The sequence below is a fragment of the Astatotilapia calliptera genome, chromosome 14, assembly GCF_900246225.1.
Source record: "Astatotilapia calliptera chromosome 14, fAstCal1.2, whole genome shotgun sequence".
Lineage (NCBI taxonomy): Eukaryota > Metazoa > Chordata > Actinopteri > Cichliformes > Cichlidae > Astatotilapia > Astatotilapia calliptera.
Window position 1 is genome coordinate 9,169,872 of NC_039315.1, and position 21,510 is coordinate 9,191,381.

General features: G+C 41.2%; 2 protein-coding genes across 4 annotated transcripts; both read left to right on the forward strand.

The window, feature by feature from the left end:
* Positions 1-438: 438 nt before the first annotated feature.
* Positions 439-13,436, forward strand: LOC113036163 (protocadherin Fat 4). Of its 2 annotated transcripts, XM_026192300.1 has the most exons (12): positions 439-1,898; positions 2,069-2,309; positions 2,499-2,840; positions 4,341-5,251; positions 5,361-5,535; positions 5,650-5,830; positions 5,972-6,222; positions 6,335-10,666; positions 10,774-10,875; positions 12,186-12,487; positions 12,999-13,084; positions 13,197-13,436. In XM_026192300.1, the coding sequence occupies exons 1-12, from the start codon at positions 1,845-1,847 to the stop codon at positions 13,387-13,389; spliced, it is 7,170 nt and encodes a 2,389-aa protein (XP_026048085.1). In that variant the 5' UTR covers positions 439-1,844; the 3' UTR covers positions 13,390-13,436. The 2 variants fall into 2 exon arrangements, with proteins under 2 accessions (XP_026048085.1, XP_026048083.1); XM_026192298.1 differs by having other exon boundaries at positions 1,839-2,309.
* A 1,715-nt stretch (positions 13,437-15,151) lies between these two features.
* Positions 15,152-18,082, forward strand: LOC113036164 (protocadherin Fat 4-like). 2 transcript variants are annotated; one of them, XM_026192301.1, is made up of 4 exons: positions 15,152-15,329; positions 15,424-15,638; positions 15,717-15,972; positions 16,228-18,082. In XM_026192301.1, exons 2-4 carry the CDS (start codon positions 15,426-15,428, stop codon positions 17,580-17,582), a joined length of 1,824 nt encoding a protein of 607 aa, XP_026048086.1. In that variant the 5' UTR covers positions 15,152-15,329; positions 15,424-15,425; the 3' UTR covers positions 17,583-18,082. The 2 variants fall into 2 exon arrangements, with proteins under 2 accessions (XP_026048086.1, XP_026048087.1); XM_026192302.1 differs by having other exon boundaries at positions 15,152-15,638.
* Positions 18,083-21,510: the final 3,428 nt, after the last annotated feature.

Sequence of the window (21,510 nt, forward strand, 5' to 3'; positions counted from 1 at the left end):
TAAGGATAATTGACAAGTAATAATTCTTACTTACCAGTACTGGACTCATAGTATTATTAAACCAGAAGGTCAGATATTTGACAATAGCAAGTAATACGAACACAATTAAGGATATCACATTGTTCTATTGGAAAATAAACAAACTTTTATTGATTTTAACAATTTAAGAAAAAGATATTGCCTAATGGCTGTTATTTCCAAAGTGCTAAGGCATTCACATCCTCAGCAATGTTTTATAAACTCTCTGGAAAGTAAGAAACATCGATCATGCTACAGTAGTTTGAGCAACCTCAATCCAGAAGGTGGCGCCATGATATAAAAAACCTGTATGTGTATGTGTGTGTGTGGCATTAAAAAACTTTAAACTACACTTGTTTTGTCATGCGCACACAAGTGACAAGTCCATATAGGTTCTACAGAGTGATTTTTTTTTTTTTTCAGGATGATAATGACTCCATCTGTAGGACACGGAGGATCACTGCCTGGTTTAAAGGGACAGCTGTTAGCAGTCACCCAAAAAATGATCAAAACACCAGATTAGGGAATTTCTTTTGTAGGAATAGTTTTTGCTTTCCTCCTGGGGAGTTCCAGAGGCTTGGATAATCAATGCAAAAAGCACAAGAAGATGCTCCACTACACAATATTATTATGGATGTCTTTTATTCCCAGCCAAGTACCAAATGAACATAAGAAAAGTACTCCTTCTCCGAGTGCTCTCTTTCCCAAGGCAGGGACCTTTTGTGATCCCTTGGTCGTATTGAGTTGCAATTCCCTGTAACTGGAGGCAAGCTCACAGGCACGGTGGCCTCACCATCACTTAGAGGGGGTTCACATGTCCATTCATCAGGCTTTTCTCAGTAGTGTTTTCCCTTGCAGTAACCGTTCTTAGAAGTGTTAGCGAATATGAATGAAACCTCTGTGTTCTCCTTTCAGTAGGTCTGACACACAAACAAGCTCAGTGTTCCTGCATGTAGTTAACATTAGGGTCACAACAGTTGTTTTTTATTGGAAGCAAGCATAAAGATGGTAAAAGCCCTGTTTCTTTAGAAAGAAGAGTTTAGTGAGTCCAGCAGCAACTGAATTTTGAATATTAAATAAAAAGTTAATAATTCAATATCAGTTGAAATGATTAAAAATGAATTACATTTGCTCTAAAAGATATTGCCTTGTAGTTGGCAAATGGTTTCTGTCTGTTTGACATTGCTCTACAGTATCATGTCAAGTCAGTTTTGAGACCTGTGATTCTGAATAGTTTTTTCCCCTTCTTTTCACTCCCTTTTTACCAATTGAATGAATGCCATTCTGTCTCTGAATGAACCCCCCCCCCCCCAATCTGATATGCAACAACAAAGTCTGCCTCTAGGCTACCTAACTGCAGGCAACTGTTCAGAGAGTCCATTTCATGCCTACGCTGAATAACCTCAATAGCAAAATCCATGTCGAGAATATAAAACATACTGATTCAGTAAACCATAGCTGGATATACTATTAATGCTTTTTACCTGGTAATTTTTCTTCAACCGTTTGCTTTTTTCACAAGCAAATAAATAGAAAAGAAAATGTAATCTGCTTCACTCTCAAGTCCCACGAAACTTTTTTTTCCTCCCCAGCTGCAGGATTTGCATAGAGTGATGTCAAAGAGGCGTGTCAGTCAGGATTACAAACTGAACAGATTGAGTAATCACCATGGATACAGCTTTAATACTTTACCATTTGTTGGGCTTGTGTGGGGGCTGCACAGTTATGGGATTTTACCTTTTAGTGCCACGTCTGTTTTGTGTGCTATTATTACTTGATTTTGTAACTATGGTCAACAAAGAGGTGCTGAAGAAGTAAACTTTATAATGGATTCTACCGGATGTAGGAGGAAATATATAATTATTATTATTCACTTTGTGGTAAGTTGGCCTGTTGGTTGATGTGTTTTGATAACTGGCTTCAAATTTTGTTTAGATGTCTATTTGTGTTTAAGGCTTCCAGCACATTTTACATATCTCCAATAATTTCATTACTTCAGAAGTTGACAATTTATGCTTGCTTCGAAACTGTGACTCCTTGCCTTCTTCAGGTGTTTATTACTACATCATCTCATAAACTTTCATCTGGAAATAGGGTGAATGTAAGTAGTGTGAGGGAGCTTGCAGATATCATACTAGGGCAGCATACGCTCCCCTCCTGGTATCCTTCGTCTGTTGATGCTGTGCTGGAGCATGGTGAAGTAAGCCTACACCCTCATAACAGATGGCAAACACAGATGGCTTTCTCCAAAACTGTTTACTCGTTTCAAGTGAAAGAAGACACACTACCAGGTTAGTCATCTTTCCCCATGTAAGCGCATATGCATGTTAGCTGAGAGATTCTTTTTTGAAATATTAATGTGTAACTTTGGGTCCCCATTTCAAATATACTTCAAATTATTCCATTTTGACATAACTTTGCTGCTCAATCCACCATTATTATTATTATTTATTATTTATTTATTTCCACTGTGTTCACAGGAACAATTGTGGGAAAAGTGGAAACACAGTTTGAGAGTCTCACAGCTATCACATACTCAGTTCAGGAGGATGACGGTGAGAACCTATTCCTTCTCAGCCCTTTCTCGGGGGAGTTCCTATTAACCCGCAGCCTGGATTTTGAAGCACAAAGGTTCTACATTCTCACAGTGGAGGCGCAGCAGGGGGATCTGCAGGTATCTGGTATCAGGGTGTATTTCAATTTGCTAGATGTGAATGACAACCTCCCTGTTTTCAGTCAAGATACCTTTTCTGCAGTGTTATTGGAGAACACAAACATTGGAACTTGTTTCCTGTCTCTGAATGTGTCAGATAAAGATGAGGGTAAGTGTGCAAAGTGAATATAAAATGTTACTACCATCATACGTTCAATGGATTTTACTTTCACCTTAACCCTTTTACACATAGTGATCACTACATTGGACAGCTATTCAAAGGCCGTTTTCTTGTATTTGTGTCAGTGTGTACTTGCACATAAACCATTACATTGGAAACTGATGTGTCACTCCATACCCTGCCACCCACTCCAAAGGTGATGTTGTCCACCTAAGTGGGCATTTAAAAGACAAGATGTTAAGAAAAAATGAAATTCAAAAATATTTTTTCATGCCTACAGATGAATAAGAAAACTTAAGAAAACAATCCTGATTGAGGTTGTCATAATTCATGCACGAAAGGGTTAAAGCAACATTTTCCTAATCTTCTGTTGTCCAATTTTGGTGAGCCAATGTGAATTTTAGCCTCAGTTTCCTGTTCTTAACTGACAGGAATGACGCTCAGTGTGGTCACCTGCTTTTGTAACCCATCTGCTTCAAAGTTTTGAAGTATGTAGAAGAGCAGAAGAAATGTTCTTCTAAATATTTTGGTAGTAGCAAGTGATTATTTAAGTTACAGTTGTCCTGCTGTCTCTGCTTGAAGCAGTCCAGCCATTCTCTTCTGACCTCTGGCATCAACAAGGCATTTTCTCTAACAGAACTGCCACACTGGACATTTTCTCTTTTTCAGACCATTCTCTGCAAACCTTAGAGATGGTCTCCAGATCCATCCAGCACTAACAGTCACACAACATTCAAAACCATTTAAATCACCTTTCTTTTGCCTTCTGACACTCAGTTTCAATTTCAGCAGTTTGTCACGACAATGTCTACATGCCTAAATGTGTTGCTGCAATGTGATTGGCTGATTCCTTTGTGTTAAAGAGCAGTTGAACAGCTGTACCTAACAAAATGACCAATGACTGTACATTATATTACATAAAATATATAAATGAATCCTGCATTTGTAGTAATACAGGATACATTCTATCCGCATTGCATTATTATTATTATTATTTTATTGGAGCTGCTCCTCAAGCAAATGATTTATACATTCATCTAGTCAGTGGGGATCACACCCATAACCATCCCTGTATTTCACTGTTCAGATAAAGTTAATGAGAGGCTGTTGTCAAGTATTCTGTGGAATAGTGTATTTGTTAAGAAAACATATTTCATATAAATAAAATGACAGAAAGGAATCAGCAGCTAGATTGAACTTTAGCCCTGTAAGTCATTGATGTAAAACCACACATTTTTCACAGTTCACATTCAAGCGCCTCATTTTGCCCTTCGATTTATACAGGTTTAAGACAACTGCAATGAAAATATAAGGATTATGATACAAATGTGTTTTCAGAAAGTATAATATAATGCATTTATCATTTTTAGTTATGCTTCCAAGAAAGGTCTATAATCGATGTCTATAACTGATATCTTACTTGACAACAAGTCTAAACCCATTTTATCCTTTTTAATAATTTACATGCTATATTTTCTTGTCTGCAAGGTGATAATGGAAAAATGACACTGAGAGTGATCAGTGGTGACGACGAGGAAGTGTTTGTCACAGATTCAACTGGTACCTTATGCCTTAACAAACCTCTGGACAGGGAGAGACAGTCCTACTACAATCTGACTGTGGCAGCCAATGACTGTGCCCAGCCTGCATCTTTACAATTCACAAGTACAGCGCGTGTTATTGTGATTACTGAAGATGTCAACGACAATGCTCCAATGTTTGTGTCAGCCGAAAGTGTTAGTATACCAGAAGACACTGCACTGCATTCTGTTGTAATAACTGCTCATGCTGAGGATGAAGACGCTGGATCCAACGGGAGGGTTTTGTATTATTTAAACACCTCCGGTGGGATATTCAGCATTGATAACAGAAGTGGAAAGATATACCTGGAGGAGTTATTAGACAGAGAAGAAGTAGATACTCTGACTGTTACTATAATAGCTACTGATGAAGGCTTACCCATGCTGGCAACCACTATGAAACTCACAGTGCATGTTGAGGATGTGAATGATCATGACCCTGAGTTTTTACAAAGCAGTTATAACCTGACAGTCAGCGAGGATATCCCCAGGGGAACAAGCCTGCTGCAGGTTCAGGCTCACGATCAAGACATTGGATCCAATGGACAAGTACGGTACATGTTGGCCCAGATTGGTCCATTTGTGGTGGACATAATTCGAGGAGTTCTCACAGTCATGGATGAACTAGATAGAGAGAGGGACTCAAACTACACATTGATGATAACTGCTGTAGATCGGGGGAACATACCCAGATCTGCTAGTGCTGCAATCCATATCACAGTGATGGATGTCAATGACTTTGCACCCCAGTTTGTTCCAGAAACATTGACCATTCATGTGAAGGAGAATGAGGAGGATCCAACTCAGCTAACATATCAGGTGCAGTAAAATTCTGCTGAAAAACAACAGCATTTTAATGTTTGTCTTTTTATTTATTTATTTATTTTCTGTTATTGTTTTTTTCTTTTTGTTTTTAAAATTTTGCCAGGTCTCAGCTTTGGATGAAGATTTAGGAAACAACAGTCAGCTTACCTATTTTATAGAGAAAGGAAATGGATATAATTTATTTTCTATCACTCCCAGTGGCACATTTCATATTTTGCACACCTTAGACAGAGAGAAGGAGTCGCTATATATAGTCACCATCACTGCTGTTGATTCAGGTAACATATCCAAATAAAATTGCACGATACTTAATTCAGTATGGAAATAATGGTCTATGTTTTTCTAATACTCACTTCACACTGTTTGATGATGACTTCCACTGTCATTTGAAGGACTGCCATCCCTAACAGGCACTTTGACTGTGCACATCATAGTTGACGATGTCAATGATAATCACCCAGAGTTTACCGAGGAAGTCTACAACACCATAGTGCCTGAGGACAGTCTTATAGGCACTGTGTTTGCTGTGATAATCGCTTCTGATGTCGACGAGGGTGTCAGTGGGGAAGTAAGGTAAATGTGATAATTTGTTTCTTAAAACAAAATGCTTTTATAGTATTTTGATAATCTTCTGAATTTAATGACTGTGTTATATTAGAGTAACTTTCAGGGTTTTGCATAGTGCACTGCTTTATTTTTATTTGTTTTGTTTAGCTATTCTATGGAAAACCTCAATGTGCCTTTCGCCATTGATGAAACATCTGGAGAGCTATTTACAACAAACATACTGGACAGGGAGACAGTGGCCATTTACAATTTGGAAGTGACTGCGAGTGATAAGCATCCCACTCAGCCTCTGTCCAGCTCTGTGCTTGTTACTGTACTTATTGGAGATATTAATGACCACTGGCCCCAGTTTATGAATGGGCCTTATGTGGCCTATGTGCCAATCGAGTTAGCTCCAGGTGAGAGATTACCTTTCTATTTTACAGCTATATGTTTTATTCTGGGTAATATTGGCAATCGTATTAATATTGTATTATCCCCCCCCCCCCACCCTTTTTTTTTTTTCTGCAGGCTCTGTTGTTTGTGCAGTGAGAGCATTAGATGACGACACTGAGATCAATGCAGAACTACATTATTCGTTACAGGGAGAAAGCTCTGATATGTTTTCAATCGATCCTTACAGTGGCACTGTTTTCACTTCAGCAGCTCTACAGTCAGTGGATGATGTTATTGTCACTGTGCGTGTGGAAGATTCTGGGGAAGATCCCAAATTTGACACCACAACTATTAGTGTCAGGTTTCAGAACACCGCTGATTTCCCAAAGATGAACGTGGATGTTCTGAGTTATTCCCTCACAGAGGATGAGCGAGTGGAAACACTGGTGGCTGTGGTATCTGCCCTGAGTATTAGAGCTGAACCTGTCACTTTTTATCTCGCTTCTGGAAACTTTGAAAACATGTTTCACATCGATCATTCAAGTGGAGCCCTGATAGTAGAGAGACCATTGGATTTTGAGAGCAAAAAAGAGTTTCCTTTGTTGATAGAAGCCAGAGACTCAGGCCTGCCTCCTTTCTCCTCTTTTTCTGAAATTCACATAAACATCACTGATGCAAATGATAATTTCCCACAGTTTACTCAAGCTGAGTACAGGTGTGAGGTTTTTGAGAACTCCCCGCCTACCGTGGTTTGTGATGTACTTGCAATTGATGCAGATTCTGGCTATTATGGCACAGTGCAATACAACATAACAGACGGAAACCACGGTAACTTCTTCACAATTGACCCTGAAAATGGTTACTTGAGTACCACTGTAAGTTTAGACAGAGAACATATTCCTGAATTTAATTTAACAGTTGAAGCAGAAGAACTAGAAAACATGCTTCACAAAGACAAAGCAACTGTTATCATCACTGTTTTAGACAGAAATGATAATGCCCCTCTATTTTCTCAGATTTTTCTCACAGAGGTGTCTGAAGATACCCCTGTTGGACAGACAATTATAAAAGTCACCTCTACAGATGATGACACTGATGCCAATGCAGTGATTAATTACTTGATAGTTGAGCAAAGTGATGACATGCTTTTTAATATTGATTTCACCACTGGCTACATCACCGTTGAAGGAGTTTTGGACAGGGAAATGCAGGATCATTATATCTTTAAAGTAAGTGCAAATGATTCAGCATGGAGTATAAGCACAGATGTGACTATAGTCATTTTAGACGTCAATGATAACAGACCAGTATTTTCTGAACATTTCTATAACATTATCCTCCCTGAAACAAAAGATGAAGAGGCATTTGTTTTGCAGATTCTTGCTACAGATGCAGACATTGGGAAAAACAGTGAGATTTTCTATGTTATTGACCCTCCACATGAGGAGTTTTGGCTGAACGCTACCACTGGTGAAATCTATACAAAGCAGCCCATGATGTTACGTGACTGTAATTTTGAAATCTATCAATTTATGGTTACTGCTTTTGACCGTGGCAGTATCCCCCTACATAGTAATGTCACTATCAGAGTAAGATTGGAACACTACAACAACCACCCTCCTATGTTTTTCCCTTTACAACCCTTGATGGCTATTCCTTATCACCTGGCTGTGGGAAGTGAGGTGGTCCAGTTTACAGCAGTAGATCTGGATGTCAATGGCAATAGTAGCATTAAGTATTTTTTGAATGGAGGAAATGCATCTGATTTCTTTTGGATTCAAGGTGACACTGGAAAACTAATTTTAAATCAGACTTTAGGAGAGAATGAAAATCAGATCCTCACTTTAATAGCTGTGGCTGAAGATGAGGGCACCCCCCCTTTAACATCCCAAGCTGAAATCACTTTCCAAATTACTGGGAGGAATCAATTTACTCCGAGCTTTAGCGAATCTTATGTTACTTTCTCTGTCCCTGAGGACCTGCCTGTAGGATCAGTAATAGGAAATATTCAAGCAGAAGATGGGGATTATGGTCCCAATGGGGAGATCACATACAACATTACCCCAGAAAATCAATTTTTACCACTATCTGTGGGAGAATTTTCAGGACTGATAACACTGATCAGAGAGCTTGACTTTGAAGAACAAAGTATTTATCATTTCCAAATTAAAGCTAAAGATGAGGGCTGGTTCTCTAAAACTGGCACATTAAATGTCACGGTGTTAGTCATGGATGTGAACGACAATCCCCCAGTCTTTTCATCCTCAGAGTACATAACATCAGTTCGTGAAAACTCAGCTGTTGGAACGAATGTTCTCGATGTAACAGCCACAGATATTGACTCAGGTGCAAATGCACAAATATTCTACTCTCTCATTGGTGGCCATATAGATAAATTTGCAGTTGATTCAGGAAATGGCACCATCACCACTTTGGCCATGTTTGATTATGAGCAAGAGCAGATGTTTGATTTAACAATCAAAGGTTCCAATACTGGAGGACATGCTTTATTTAGTTTAGCACATGTTGTCATCCAAATCTCAGATGTTAATGAGTTCACGCCTAGATTCATCAAAAAAGAATTTAACTTCTCAGTACTTAAAAACGTGCCTATTGGAACTGTTGTTGGAAAAGTGATGGCTACAGATGGTGACCGAGGCACTGAAGGTCAAGTGTTTTACTTTTTGTTTGCCAGGAAAAAAAAAAAGAGCTTTGAAATTCACGAACGTTCTGGAGACGTATATACGACCAATAGTTTGAGGAAACAAGGCAACAGCCATGTAGTTTTGAAAGTTCTGGCCAAGAACTCTGGTGTTATTACTGGCACAGATATAGATGAGACTTTTGTCCACATCAGTGTGATTGACACAAATGAAGCTCCCATGTTCACATCTCCCCGCTATATGGCGAATGTTACAGAAGACACCCCAATTGGGACATCTGTTGCAACTGTGAGTGCTGTGGACGAGGACTCCATTGTTAACTGGAATCATTTCTTCTTCACCATTGAGCATGGAAACACCAATTTCTCCTTCTCTATTGATCCATCTAATGGTATCATTTCTGTGAATTCTCCACTGGACAGAGAAGTCTGGCCAGTCTATAATCTTACTGTTATAGCCACAGATAATGGCTCTCCACCAGCCACTGGGACTACTAATGTCATTGTGACTATTGGTGATATTAATGACAATGCCCCCAAACTCACATCAACTGAAGCTCATGTGAGAGAAAATCAACCTGAAGGCACCATAGTCACTAAATTAACTGCATTTGACTCTGATTTACCACCCAACCAAGGCCCTTTTATGTACTGGTTATTAGACTCCTCGGTGGCCAGTGCTTTTTCTCTCACTCCTGATGGAGTTCTGCTCACCACCCGCCCAATTGATCGGGAACAAATCTCTGCATATCAAGTGCTTGTGGCTGTCAGGGATTCAGGATTTCCCTTGCCACTATCATCAACATCAACCTTCCACATCCGGGTTGTGGATGAAAACGACAACCCTTCAATGGCAAGAAATATCTTTATTGAGGTGAAATATTTTGGTAGTTCTTTCCAAGGTGGCATGATTGGTAATGTCCATCCTGAGGATCAGGATGAGTCTGACAGATTCAACTGCACCATCAAAAGTGGGCCAACTCACATGTTCACAATCCTTAATGGCACATGTGAGCTGTGGTCTTTTCCCTTTCAAGGCGAAGCTACGTTTAACATCTCCATTGAAGCTACAGACCAGCTGCACTTTCCCGTAAACAACAGCGTCTACGTTAACTACAAAGGTTTTACAAATGCTTCTATAGACAATTGTATATTATTCTCTTTGTCATCATCTTCAGTAGAGCAGTTTTTGTCTAATAACTATTTGAGGTTCGTAAAAGCTCTGGACAGTCTGTTTAACCTACAAGCCTCTAAGACTCATGTATTTGGAATCAAACATATTGGGTGGGAAATCCTTCTGTTGGCTGCAGTCAAAAATTACAACGGTCAGTACCTTAGCAGAGAGGTGGCGAGTGGTATATCATCTGGACACAAGAAATTACTGGAGGCTCAGAGCAATGTGACAATTTCTCACATCACCAGTGATCCATGTCTGAGCAGCCCTTGTCAAAATGGAGCATCATGCCACAAAAATATTTACATCAGCCAGGAGGTTGCTGTCCTTGAAAGTGTAGCGGTCATCTTTGTTGCACCAAAGAAAGAGATTTTTAACTGTACTTGTCCATCCGGATTTACTGGTTCACTGTGTGAAGAAGAAATTGATGAATGTGAGCTAAATCCCTGTGAGAATAAAGGCACATGTGTGAATACAGTGGGAAGTTTCTTCTGTCACTGTCAGGTTGGCTTCTCTGGTTCCCACTGCGCTGCTGATGTCAATGGATGCCTGACGGTGAAGTGCCAAAATGGTGGGACTTGTATCCCCTCCGATGATGGATATCAGTGCCACTGTGTGCCTGGATTTGGAGGTACATTTTCTCATGTATAGATAGATAGGAAAAAAATTAATATGTGAGAACCAACTGTTAATTTGTTTTTTAAAATAAAACTTCTTTTTTTAATTTAATTGTTTCAGGAGAAACCTGTGATGAGTTCATAGACTACTGCAAATCATCACCCTGTGTTCATGGTATCTGCATTAATTCACAAACAGGATTCTCTTGTAATTGTCACTTTGGTAAGAATGATACATAATGCTAGATGTACATTTGTCTACAAAAGTGTAAAATCTTAGGAAAGACACACTTTCTTGCATATATTTAGAAAAAAAGGGTTGCTTGTAACAAACTGTATACAAATGATGGACATAGCAAAGCTGATGACACCCACTCTTTAGTTATGTCTCATTGTGAAGCTTTAAGCTGAGCATTTTTTAGCATCATTTTTAATCCAGGAAGAGTAATAACTCGTCAGTCACAAGGTAAACCCACTCTAACACCTAATTTATGCTTCAACTGGAAACTTCACAATGTAACCTCCAACATAAGTGCAAACTCGTCAGTCCCCTTGGACACATGTAGGTTACACTGTAGGCTCTACAAAGATCTAAATCAGGCCTAAAGCATGCCCTGCTTTATTTTCCTTCTTGACTCTAACTGGGGCCACAATTTACAAAATAAGTATAAAATCAACACAAAAATATTTACTGAGGTCGAAGCATGGGTACCAAAGTGTCATTTATCCACTGACTGATGTACAGGCCTCTACTTTATGGCTCGTAACTTTGTCAACACATCTGTCAATCAAAGTGACTACCCCTAACTTGAAATTTAACAAAATTCAAGAGTGGTTGTATCACCAAAGGTGGTGTACAGTGGTTAAAAAAAAAGAGAAATTAACTATTGAGACCAAACTCATGTTCTGTACCTGGCTATAATCATGTTCATTTTATCCTTAAGTTGATTATTTTAAAACATACAAGTCAATGGGAACAGACTGATTTTTGGAGCCAGTGTCAAGTAGCCATTTAAAGAACGGCAGTTTTTTTGTGTGTGTGTGTGTTCATTTTCATCCACAGCAGACATACATAGCTTCGGTCTAAAAAGTGAAACCAGTACAGAATTGACTTAAATCTGCATTCATTGTCATGTGTACCAGTTTGTGACTCCTCTGGGTGCAAAAGATGTTCTCAACTCGCTTGGTCTATGAAAGCTTTCCTCATGAGATTCCGGCTGAGCCACTAGTTTCATGTCATACTGAATATAAGATGAGATTAATTGTGTAAACTATGATGCATATTAGTGTCCAGAAGAAAGATAAAGCTTGTCTATATGAAGTATTCCTTGCATTATCAGCAAGATCCACCGTTTGCTTGTTATACAGTTTCAAAACACCAAAATAGCAACAGCAAAATGCTCAGCCTAAGACCTCAATGGGTGATATCAGTGGCTATATATGCTATCTGTTTATGCGCATATATGAAATATGCTAAGAGGTTTTCTAAGAATTAAATGGGAAAAAATAATATGGAACTCATCTTTATGTTAGGAGTCAGTGGAGTCCGGTGTGAGGATCACAGTTATGGCTTTGAGGAGCTGTCCTTCATGGAGTTTCCACCACTGGATCGTAGGACTAATTTAATCTCTTTGGAGTTTGCCACAATGCAGAGGGACTCCCTCCTCCTCTACAATCCAGGAGGTTCAAACAGCAGAGAGTTCTTTGCACTGGAGATACTGGATGGAGCAGTACATCTCTCTTATGATCTGGGTTCAGGACCTGTGAGGTTGCAAACATACAAGCAAGTTGCAGATGGATATTTTCACAGTGTTATTGCCAGGAGGATTGGCAGTGTGAGTTTTAAATATATCAGTATAAGAAAACAACAACGAAAAAAACCAACTGCCAGGTCACAGGGTTGCCTGCAGAGAAATGTTTACTCATTAGAGTACTTTGCATTACATGAGCAACTTAGCAATACATTTACTTCTGAGTATACTGATCTTTTAGATCAGCAGTTTCTGAAACACTTAGATCAGCCCAACTGGCACCAACAACAATGCTATGTTTAAAGTCATTTAAATCATCTTACATTCCCATTCTGTTGCCTTAATCCCTTGAGGTGCTGCCATGATTAGTTGATTAACAATGAGTTTGACTGTTGTACCCAACAAAGTGGCTAATAGTATGTCTACTATCAATGGATTACTCATTTAAATAAGAAAATGACTGTTTACTTGAACTGCAGAAGTAATGTTTTGTTTCTTCATTGAAAAAGTAATTTGAGTACTTTAATACATTAGCATGTTTTATTGAATTTGAGTTACATTCATATATCTTTTTATTATTTATTGCATTTCACAGATGGGTTCACTGCATGTGGACAACTGCACGGATGACGAAAACAATAGATTCTGTTTTTCAACGAATGATGGAAGTATTTCAGAAAGGTAGCAGTGAAATATTTAATTGGAATATTCCTCATTTCTAATTTTCATCTTCATGTAAGCAATATTTTTCATTTTTCAATTTTTTTCTTTCTTTGTCTTTATCGCCAAATAGGACACTTGATGTTGGCAACAGTAATATGACCTTTGGAGGATTAAGAACTACTGAAGCTATTTTAGTGCATCCTTCTCAGATAAGAGCCCATGACTTTGTTGGATGTATCCGAAACTTTCATGTTAATGGCATCCTCCTGAGACCCTCAATGGCTCTAGCGGCATATAACATCTTTGACAGGCAGGCTTATTAAAATTAGTGCATGTAGATGTCTTTATACTTTAAACATTGCTGGATACATATTTGATACATATTTGAGCTCATATATATATATATATATATATATATATATATATATATATATATATATATATATATATATTAGGGGTGCAACGATATTCGTTGAACCGTTCGATACAGTGCTTTCGGTTCGGTACGCATATGTATCGAACAATACAACATTTGTAATTTATTTTATCAATTTTCCTTCTGACGATGCTGTCTGTGTTGAGCGCTCAGTGAATCTGTGTTCGACTACTCCGCCTAGGCTGCACTGTCCAGCGCAGATCCACTGAGCGCTCAACACAGACAGCATAGTCAGAAGGAAGAGCGCAGGGCACCTCCCCCACCCTCATTCAGTTCTGGCGTTTGGAATTATTTTGGTTTTCATGTGACGTATGACCCTGAAGGTAAGCGAGTCATGGACTAAAGTAAAACAGTATGTTGGATGTGCCATGCAATGCTCAATTACATTGGTGGGAACTAGTGTGTTAGCGCAGTTAGCTCGTTAACGTGTTGGCCGTCTAGCCCCATGCACGGAGCGATCGGCGGTAGCTCGTTAACGGAGATTTGCCGTGTTGTGGCGTTAAGGTCATTTCAACGAGATTAACCTGAAAGCACTAGTGGGAACACAACGAATATGACTGCACATTTACGCCGACATCATCCTAGTGCAAAGACAAGTGGAAGCAGACAAAAAAAAGCAAGCATGCTACTAACTTTAGCCGAGTCATTTAGACAGCTGTTAGCACATGATTCTCCTTATGCTGCTGAGAATATAGCCCGGAAGAAGCGGATAGTATAGCTTTTATTTTGGAAAGAGCCATTTCTCTGTAATAAACTCTCTTTTCCAAAGATGAGTGATTCCTCAATCAGATACAGGGCTCGCAATATCGCTAGCCCGACGTCCCGGAGCTAGCGATTTTTTCAGTCCGGCTACCAAAATCTATCTCTGCCCTGCCCGTCGGGCTATTGTAGGAAAAATATATGTCAATGCTTTTGCATTCTTTCAGAAATGTAGCTGGGTAATTATGTCATTGGCATCGGTGAGCCACTGTCAATATGTGACATATTGAAGTCGCGTTTGAATTTGCGCTTGTTTTTTTGCTTTCACTTTGCAATTGTGCGAACTGTGTATAGAGAGCGACAGCACTGATCTGTGAGTGATGATAATTTGTGCACCAATTCCTCTGACATCGTCTTATTAATCGTTAGCTTACTATGCAAACATGACAAGTGAAATCTCCCGCAGCAAGCTTAAACATGTGAGAGGTTGATCGCGCAGAGAATCGCTGAGCTTATGTGAGTGAGCGTGTAAAAGCATTTCAGTTCTGCTGAGCCAAATAAGACAGGTCAGGGTGAAGAAGTGACAGCCAAAGAAAAGCTTACCACAAAACGGAGAAGTTATGACAAATCAGACTATAAGGCAAAAAGAAAGTGCAGCTTTATGGTTTCATGGACAAAAGAATTTCTGTGGCTGCAATATGACGAGCTAAATAACCAGGGCTGCACATAAGTGGTCCGCAGGTGCGCATTCGCTGTCAAAATAAAAAACACGCACAAGGGTTAGGGTTAAATTTAAAAACTGTACTTTTGAGTTAAAATATATATTTATAATTTTAATAAATGACAAATTAAAAATGCATGAACATTTTTTTGTATCGAAAAAATATCGAACCGTGACACCAAAGTATCGAACTGAACCGTGAATTTTGTGTATCGTTGCGCCCCTAATATATGTATATATATATATATATATATAAAATGTCTTACTGTTTATCTTTAGGTGTCCTCGAGCAGCAGTGTCATTATGCTATAGTGTCCCATGCAAGAATGGTGGTGTGTGTCATGACCTTTGGTCCAACTATTTTTGCGAGTGCAAAAGCCCTTTTACAGGAAAAAACTGTGACAAAGGTATAAATAATAGTGCATATGATATTGAGCTTCTGTTTTAAAATCAGGTGCAGAAGATTAAATTGAGTTTTTTTAAACTCTTTTTTTCAAACAGAAATGTCAGAGGAACTTGTTTTGAAATTTAATGGCAGTGACTACATTGATTATGTTATTAAGGAGAAATTTAAGAGAGACTACCTAATGAAAGAGATTTTGGATGAAAATTTGGGATTAAACAGAGACCAACAAACGATTAACATCAAGTTCAAGACCAAACATGATGGTGTGCTGATGTTTATCCGTGGACAGAGAGCATATATTATGCTGAAGGTAGGTGAAATTCATTTAACTATATACACGTCTTGTATTCTATATTCAAGTATGAAACTGTTTTTCCCCTTTATTCAGATAAAAGACAAGAAGCCTGTCTACATTTTTGAAGATGCACTTTTGGGACACCTGTCAGACTTCTCTGTGGACCGTCCTGTGGCTGATGGAGTTTGGCATCTCCTCTCCTTGTTCAGCAGGGGACAGAACACTTTCCTCTCTGTGGATGGTAAACCAGTTTTGAACATCACTGGCCAAAGTATGGATCTCACTCCACTTAGCGTAGAAAAGATCACTCTTGGTGCTGCTCCCACAAGAGAAACAGTCAATCAATCAGGTAAAGTTTATTCTTAAAGTCAGTTTTTAAAATGCCAACTTTTGTACAACATGTGAAATGAAGGCCAGAAAATATACACTGCATACAGTCTTGTCATTGCACTTGATGAGAGTTTTGGATAACTGTTTAATCAGACTGGATCTTCTTACCTGTTTAAACTGATCACTCTAAAAGCAACATGTACCAGTAAAGTTAAACTGAAGGAGTAACGTGGAAGTAAGTGGACCTCTGAACCTTCTTTGTTTTTTATGACAGGGTTCAGTGGATGTGTGCAGTATTTCAATGTGACAGGTTACTCTCTGCCTGTCAGCGGACACAGCATAATGGTGGATGTCAGGCCAAGCTCGACTCTCACCCAGACCAACTGCAGCTTTCCGCATTTTTGCCTCGCTTCAGGATGCTCTGAGAAGGATGGTCCCAGCAGGACTTGTCTCTCACACTGTCAAAATCACTGGACATGTGAACCTGGTGTGCAGAACAACTCCTGCATCTGTTTACACAATGTTACTGACCATTTCTGTGATATATGCATCTCCACAAAGGATAGCCATGATCACTGCTCTGAAATGCAAGGCAACCTGCCACTGTGGCTCATTGCTGTGGTTCTTCCTCTCATTGCCATTCTGGTGATTGCAGTAATGTGTGTTGGCCTTTACAAAGTAAGACATTCTCATTCAAGATGTCAGAGTGCGAGCTTACCAGTGAAAACAGAGCATGGGGCAGACAACAAAGCATTTTCGTTTGATGACAAACGAAAATGCACAATGCCCACAGAAGCTCTGTCACCAGAAAAAGGGAACAGACCTGACCTCATGAGTACCAATCAGTCAAAGTCAAGTGCAGAGATATACTGTGATAACAGTCTGTCAAATGTTCAGCCATTACCAAAGAGTGAGGTTGAGTATTATGAAATCGGCAGCATCTGTAGTGCATTTCATTCAGATGATACCTCACTGAAACTCAGCTGGCAGAAGCATCTATACAGCTCAAAATGTGTGAAAGCTGATCCGAAACAGTGGGGAGATTTGAGGATGCTGTTTGCAGGATATAAGAAAGAAAGCTCTAGTAATGACAAAAGCTCCCCAAAGCCTCAAAATGTTACTTTGATAAATGAACAGTTGCTGAATAAGTTTCATTCAAAACAGTCCCAGCAGACAGATTCTTGTTACACAAAGAGATTCATACAGCCAGAATTCCTGGAGCCAATGCAATGTCTCACTTTTGAAGAAATTAGCAAGCTAAACACACCTGTGAAAAAAACATTGCATCAGTCAGCTCTGAAATGTGCAGTCACAGACCAAATCACAATGGTGGATGACTCATGTCATAGTGAAACACAAGGCGTGCTTATGTGCTCAGAGTCTGAGTTCAGACAGTTTTCTGTTGTCACTGGTGGGAATTACATACATGACCATTCATTAAGGCAACAACAGAACCTACCTTTCAACCCAGAGAGTATTCCCTTAGGTATATTTGAGCAGTGGGAAAATATTTTAAATATGCACCTACCTTTTAGCAGCTATGCCCCTGTATTTGAAGATATTGCATGCCTATCCAGTGAAGCCAGTAATAGTAATGACATGCAAAGTGACATAGAAGAAATTATTTGATTTTCATATCACCCATATAGATTTAACAAAGGTTTCATCTGGATAGTCTAACTGTTGCACATTTTAGAATTTTTGATATTATTATCTATAGTTAAAATGTCTACTTGATCAATAACATAACAACATAAATTAATTACTGAGTGGACAAAGAACCTGTTCATTTTTACTTCATCAATGTGTTGCTGGTTATCTTTAAAGACTTGTCAGGTAAAAGTTAATTATGTATCTTCAGAATAGCCAGAGATTTTGTCTCACAGTTCACTTTATATGAACACACATAGATCAATAACAGCATTTAATCTTAATGGACAATAAAATTGTTCATAGGCTTCAAATTGTTCTCAATATCTAGACATATTTCTTTCACCGATTGTTTTTTAATCAGTTTTTTGATGCTGCACGAAGATGCTGTTTGCATACTGGGAATAGGGAACTAGTTAAAACATGCAAAAGGAAGGTTTATACTAAAGAGTAGGGATGGGTACCGGTATCCGGTGCCATCATGGCACCGGTTCTGACATAAACGGTAGTACCCAGACCGAAAAGCAGCGCACATTTCGGTGCTTTATTTCGGTGCTTTTTTTTCCTTAGCTGTGATACACTTTAGATTCTAGCCAATCATTTTACGTTTCCAAGGATAGTAGGCGGGTCCAGGTATGTACGTTCTTTTATTTTTTATTTTTTTTTATTTTATTTTATTTTTTTCGCCTGTCCCATTTGGTTCTCTAGCCATCAGAATTGTTGTCTGAAGACCAACAAGGATACCCAATGGATTTACTTTGCCAAATGGATCATCGTGGCATTGCCGTATTGGTCCATTTGGTCGATCTTTGTTTTTATTATTTATTATATTTTATTTTCAGATGTTACAGACGGGACAGTCATGAGTGAGAGATAGGAAAGGGAGAAAGAAAGAGGAAGGGAAGGAAAAACAGAAGGGGAGAGGGACAATGAGAAAGGGGGGGAGAAAAAAAATAAAAATCTCCTGGATCACCTGTTGAGAGAAGAATAGAAAACAAGCAAAAAAAGACAAAAAAAAACAAAAAACAAAGCAACATACTAAACACAACACCATCGCATTAATGTAGCTAAGTGTAAACAGCAGTAAATACTAAATATTCAATGTTGTTGTGCAGCACGCAGGACAGATGTGCTTCGAAGTAGCAGCCAAGAAAGGTGTAATTTGGGTCTACGAGCAGTGAACACCCGTGTGCATACCTGTGTGGATCAGCGCGCTTGTATTCCAAAGGTTTCTCCATGTAACGATCTGCTAGGGAGTGTGGGGGGGCCACAGCCCCGTCCTCCAGGGTGTGAAGCAGGTATGGAGGAGATCAAAACTCCAGACATCCAGAGGCCCCCAGAACACAAGAAACCATGGAAGACCAACAGAGGGGCAGCCGCGCCACTGTTCCAGTAAGAGCTGAGGAGAGTCCCAGATGAGGGTTCACTCAGCAGCCGCGGAGCAGAAGCCAGGGGGAGTTGCAGTGACGCGCCCGTGAGCTCCGCCGGCCGTCAGCTGTGCCTGAGTGACCGAGCCCCAGGCCGAGAGGCCGGGGGCACCCCACCCCCGAAGGGGCCCGAGCGAGCCCCAGGCTCCAGGCCCCGATAAGCGGCCGCCAAGGAGTGAGCCGGTGTGTACCTGGACGCCCACCCCCAGACACAAAGAACCACCAATGCACCGACACCTGAGGGAGTCCGCCACCGGCAGGGGAAGTGGTGGTAGGTGGAGATAGGCCTCCAAACCTTGGAGGGCCTGAGGTGTCCCCAGAGAGGTGGCGTCTGATACCCAACCTGACATATAGACACAGACATACAGGCACACACAGACACAAACATCCATTCCCCCCCTCATGCTCTCATATGCACTCACTCCACACTCAACCAACGTGGAGACAGACATAAAGAGACGCTGTACACACGATCACACTCCCCAAGCGTACTCTACAAACCGGGTCTAGGTACCCTTGCTCCTGGAGGGGGGAACTGCACCCAGACCCAGGTGGTGTTACCCTTTTCCCTGCGGTGGGGAGAGGCAGACCACCCCGACTCCGTAGCAGCAGGGAGGCCCCACACTCCAGACCGCAGTCGGACGGCCAACTCCACCTAGCCCTCCCGCTCCAGCAGGCTGCAGAGAATGGGGGTGGGAGAAGACTCCAAACCTCCCTCCACCCGCTCATTGTAGTGTTGATGCATGTGTGTTCTAAGGTGCAATTAAAACCCAGGAGGGCATGGAGCTACCTGCCAAGGAGCAGCAGGTAAGCGCATAGTCCCTCCTGATAGCCCTCAATGTCTAAGTGTATTTAAAATTGAGAGGTGGGCAACGACGCCACGGGTGAGGTATACACCCTGATGGTAATTTGGACTCCGTGATTGTGCCCACCCCCAAGATCCTATATGTATGTGTAATGAGAGTGTGAATAATGTGAATGTCTAAGTTGTGGGATAAAATTGAGGCAGAGGCAGCCAGAAGGGGACAGAGGGGGGGGTAGCCTCCTCTGCACCCTGGTGACATACCCCTACTCCAAGGCCCTGCATGTGTGGGTGGTTGTGGTGGAGCGGGAAGAGAGAGGCAGCTGGAGATGGGGAGGGAAGGAAGGGAGGGGCAGGTAACCCCTCCCTGGGGCCAGCTCCCCCGCTGACCCCAGTAGGCACTCCCACACTCCGCGACCCGCCAGGGAAAGGGGGCCCAGGCCCATCCAGACCGGGGCCCAGTGCAGCAGCGCCTCCCGGCCCCACAGAGCCCGGGACAGTCCACCCAACCCCACCACAGAGAAAACTGCACCCACCCCACCATCCACTCATCTTCCAGACTACATAAGACAGTAAACGCCCAGGCTGAGATCTTCCTCCACCTCTCCTGTATCTCCCCCTCCTGCAGAGAGAGTTCCTGAAGAGAGGAAAGCTCCTGCAAGATGTGACCATCTCCCCCACCAGTTGAAGAGCCCCCCAGGTGGTTCGACGCACCGGCGGCACCCCGCTCCAGGGCCGGGCCCCCATGCACCCCCCCGCCCACAACCCCGGCAACACACCAACCAGGATCCAAGCCCCCGAGGCCCGGCCCGGGCCCCAGCCCAGAGACGGAGCGCCCCCAGAACCTCACGCCCATCCCGGACCCACCCAGGGCCAGCCAGGCTACCAGGTCAGTAACCCACGTCCGTCAGCACAGACCCTCCCCTAGCCCCGCTGCACGCAGCCGCGAGGAAACAGTCACCTGAGAGCCAACAGAGCCCCCAACCGGACATGACCGCTACCCCGGGTTGAGCCCCCCAAGGACGATGCCTCCGGGGAACCCCCCGACGCCCTAAGCCTGTCCCTACCCCCACACCAATCACAACAGTGAAGGCGGGACCAAATTATGACCCCCCACCCCCACTAGGTGATGGAGCTGATAAAAGGAGTCCAGAGCAATTGATCTGATGTGGTGGCAGAGGCTGTATCAAGACTAATGTAATCTAATAGATAATTTCTATATTGGTTAGAATTAAGATTATTTTTATTTTTCCAGTTCATGAGGACTGTTTTCTTGGCTATGCATAGGGCAGTGAAAATCATATGGGCTATATTCTTTTCTGAAGTGACATTATCTAAGCTGCCCAGTAAACACACTAAGGGGGAGGTTGGAATGTTACATTTCAGACACTTTGATAAGTCTTCACATATCTCGCGCCAAAACTTTTGCACTGGTGGACAGAACCAAAGAGCGTGGATGTAATTGTCTGGTGTATTGCCTTGACAGTGTGAGCAGTTGTTGGAAGATGTAAAGCCCATCTTGAACATCCGATGACCTGTATAGTGCACTCTATGTAGTATTTTGTATTGTATTAATTGCAGACTGGGATTTTTAATTAATTTAAAGGTTTTTAAGCAAATCTGAGACCAGAAGTTTTGGTCTAAGCTGACTGATAAATCTGCTTCCCACTTTGCAATA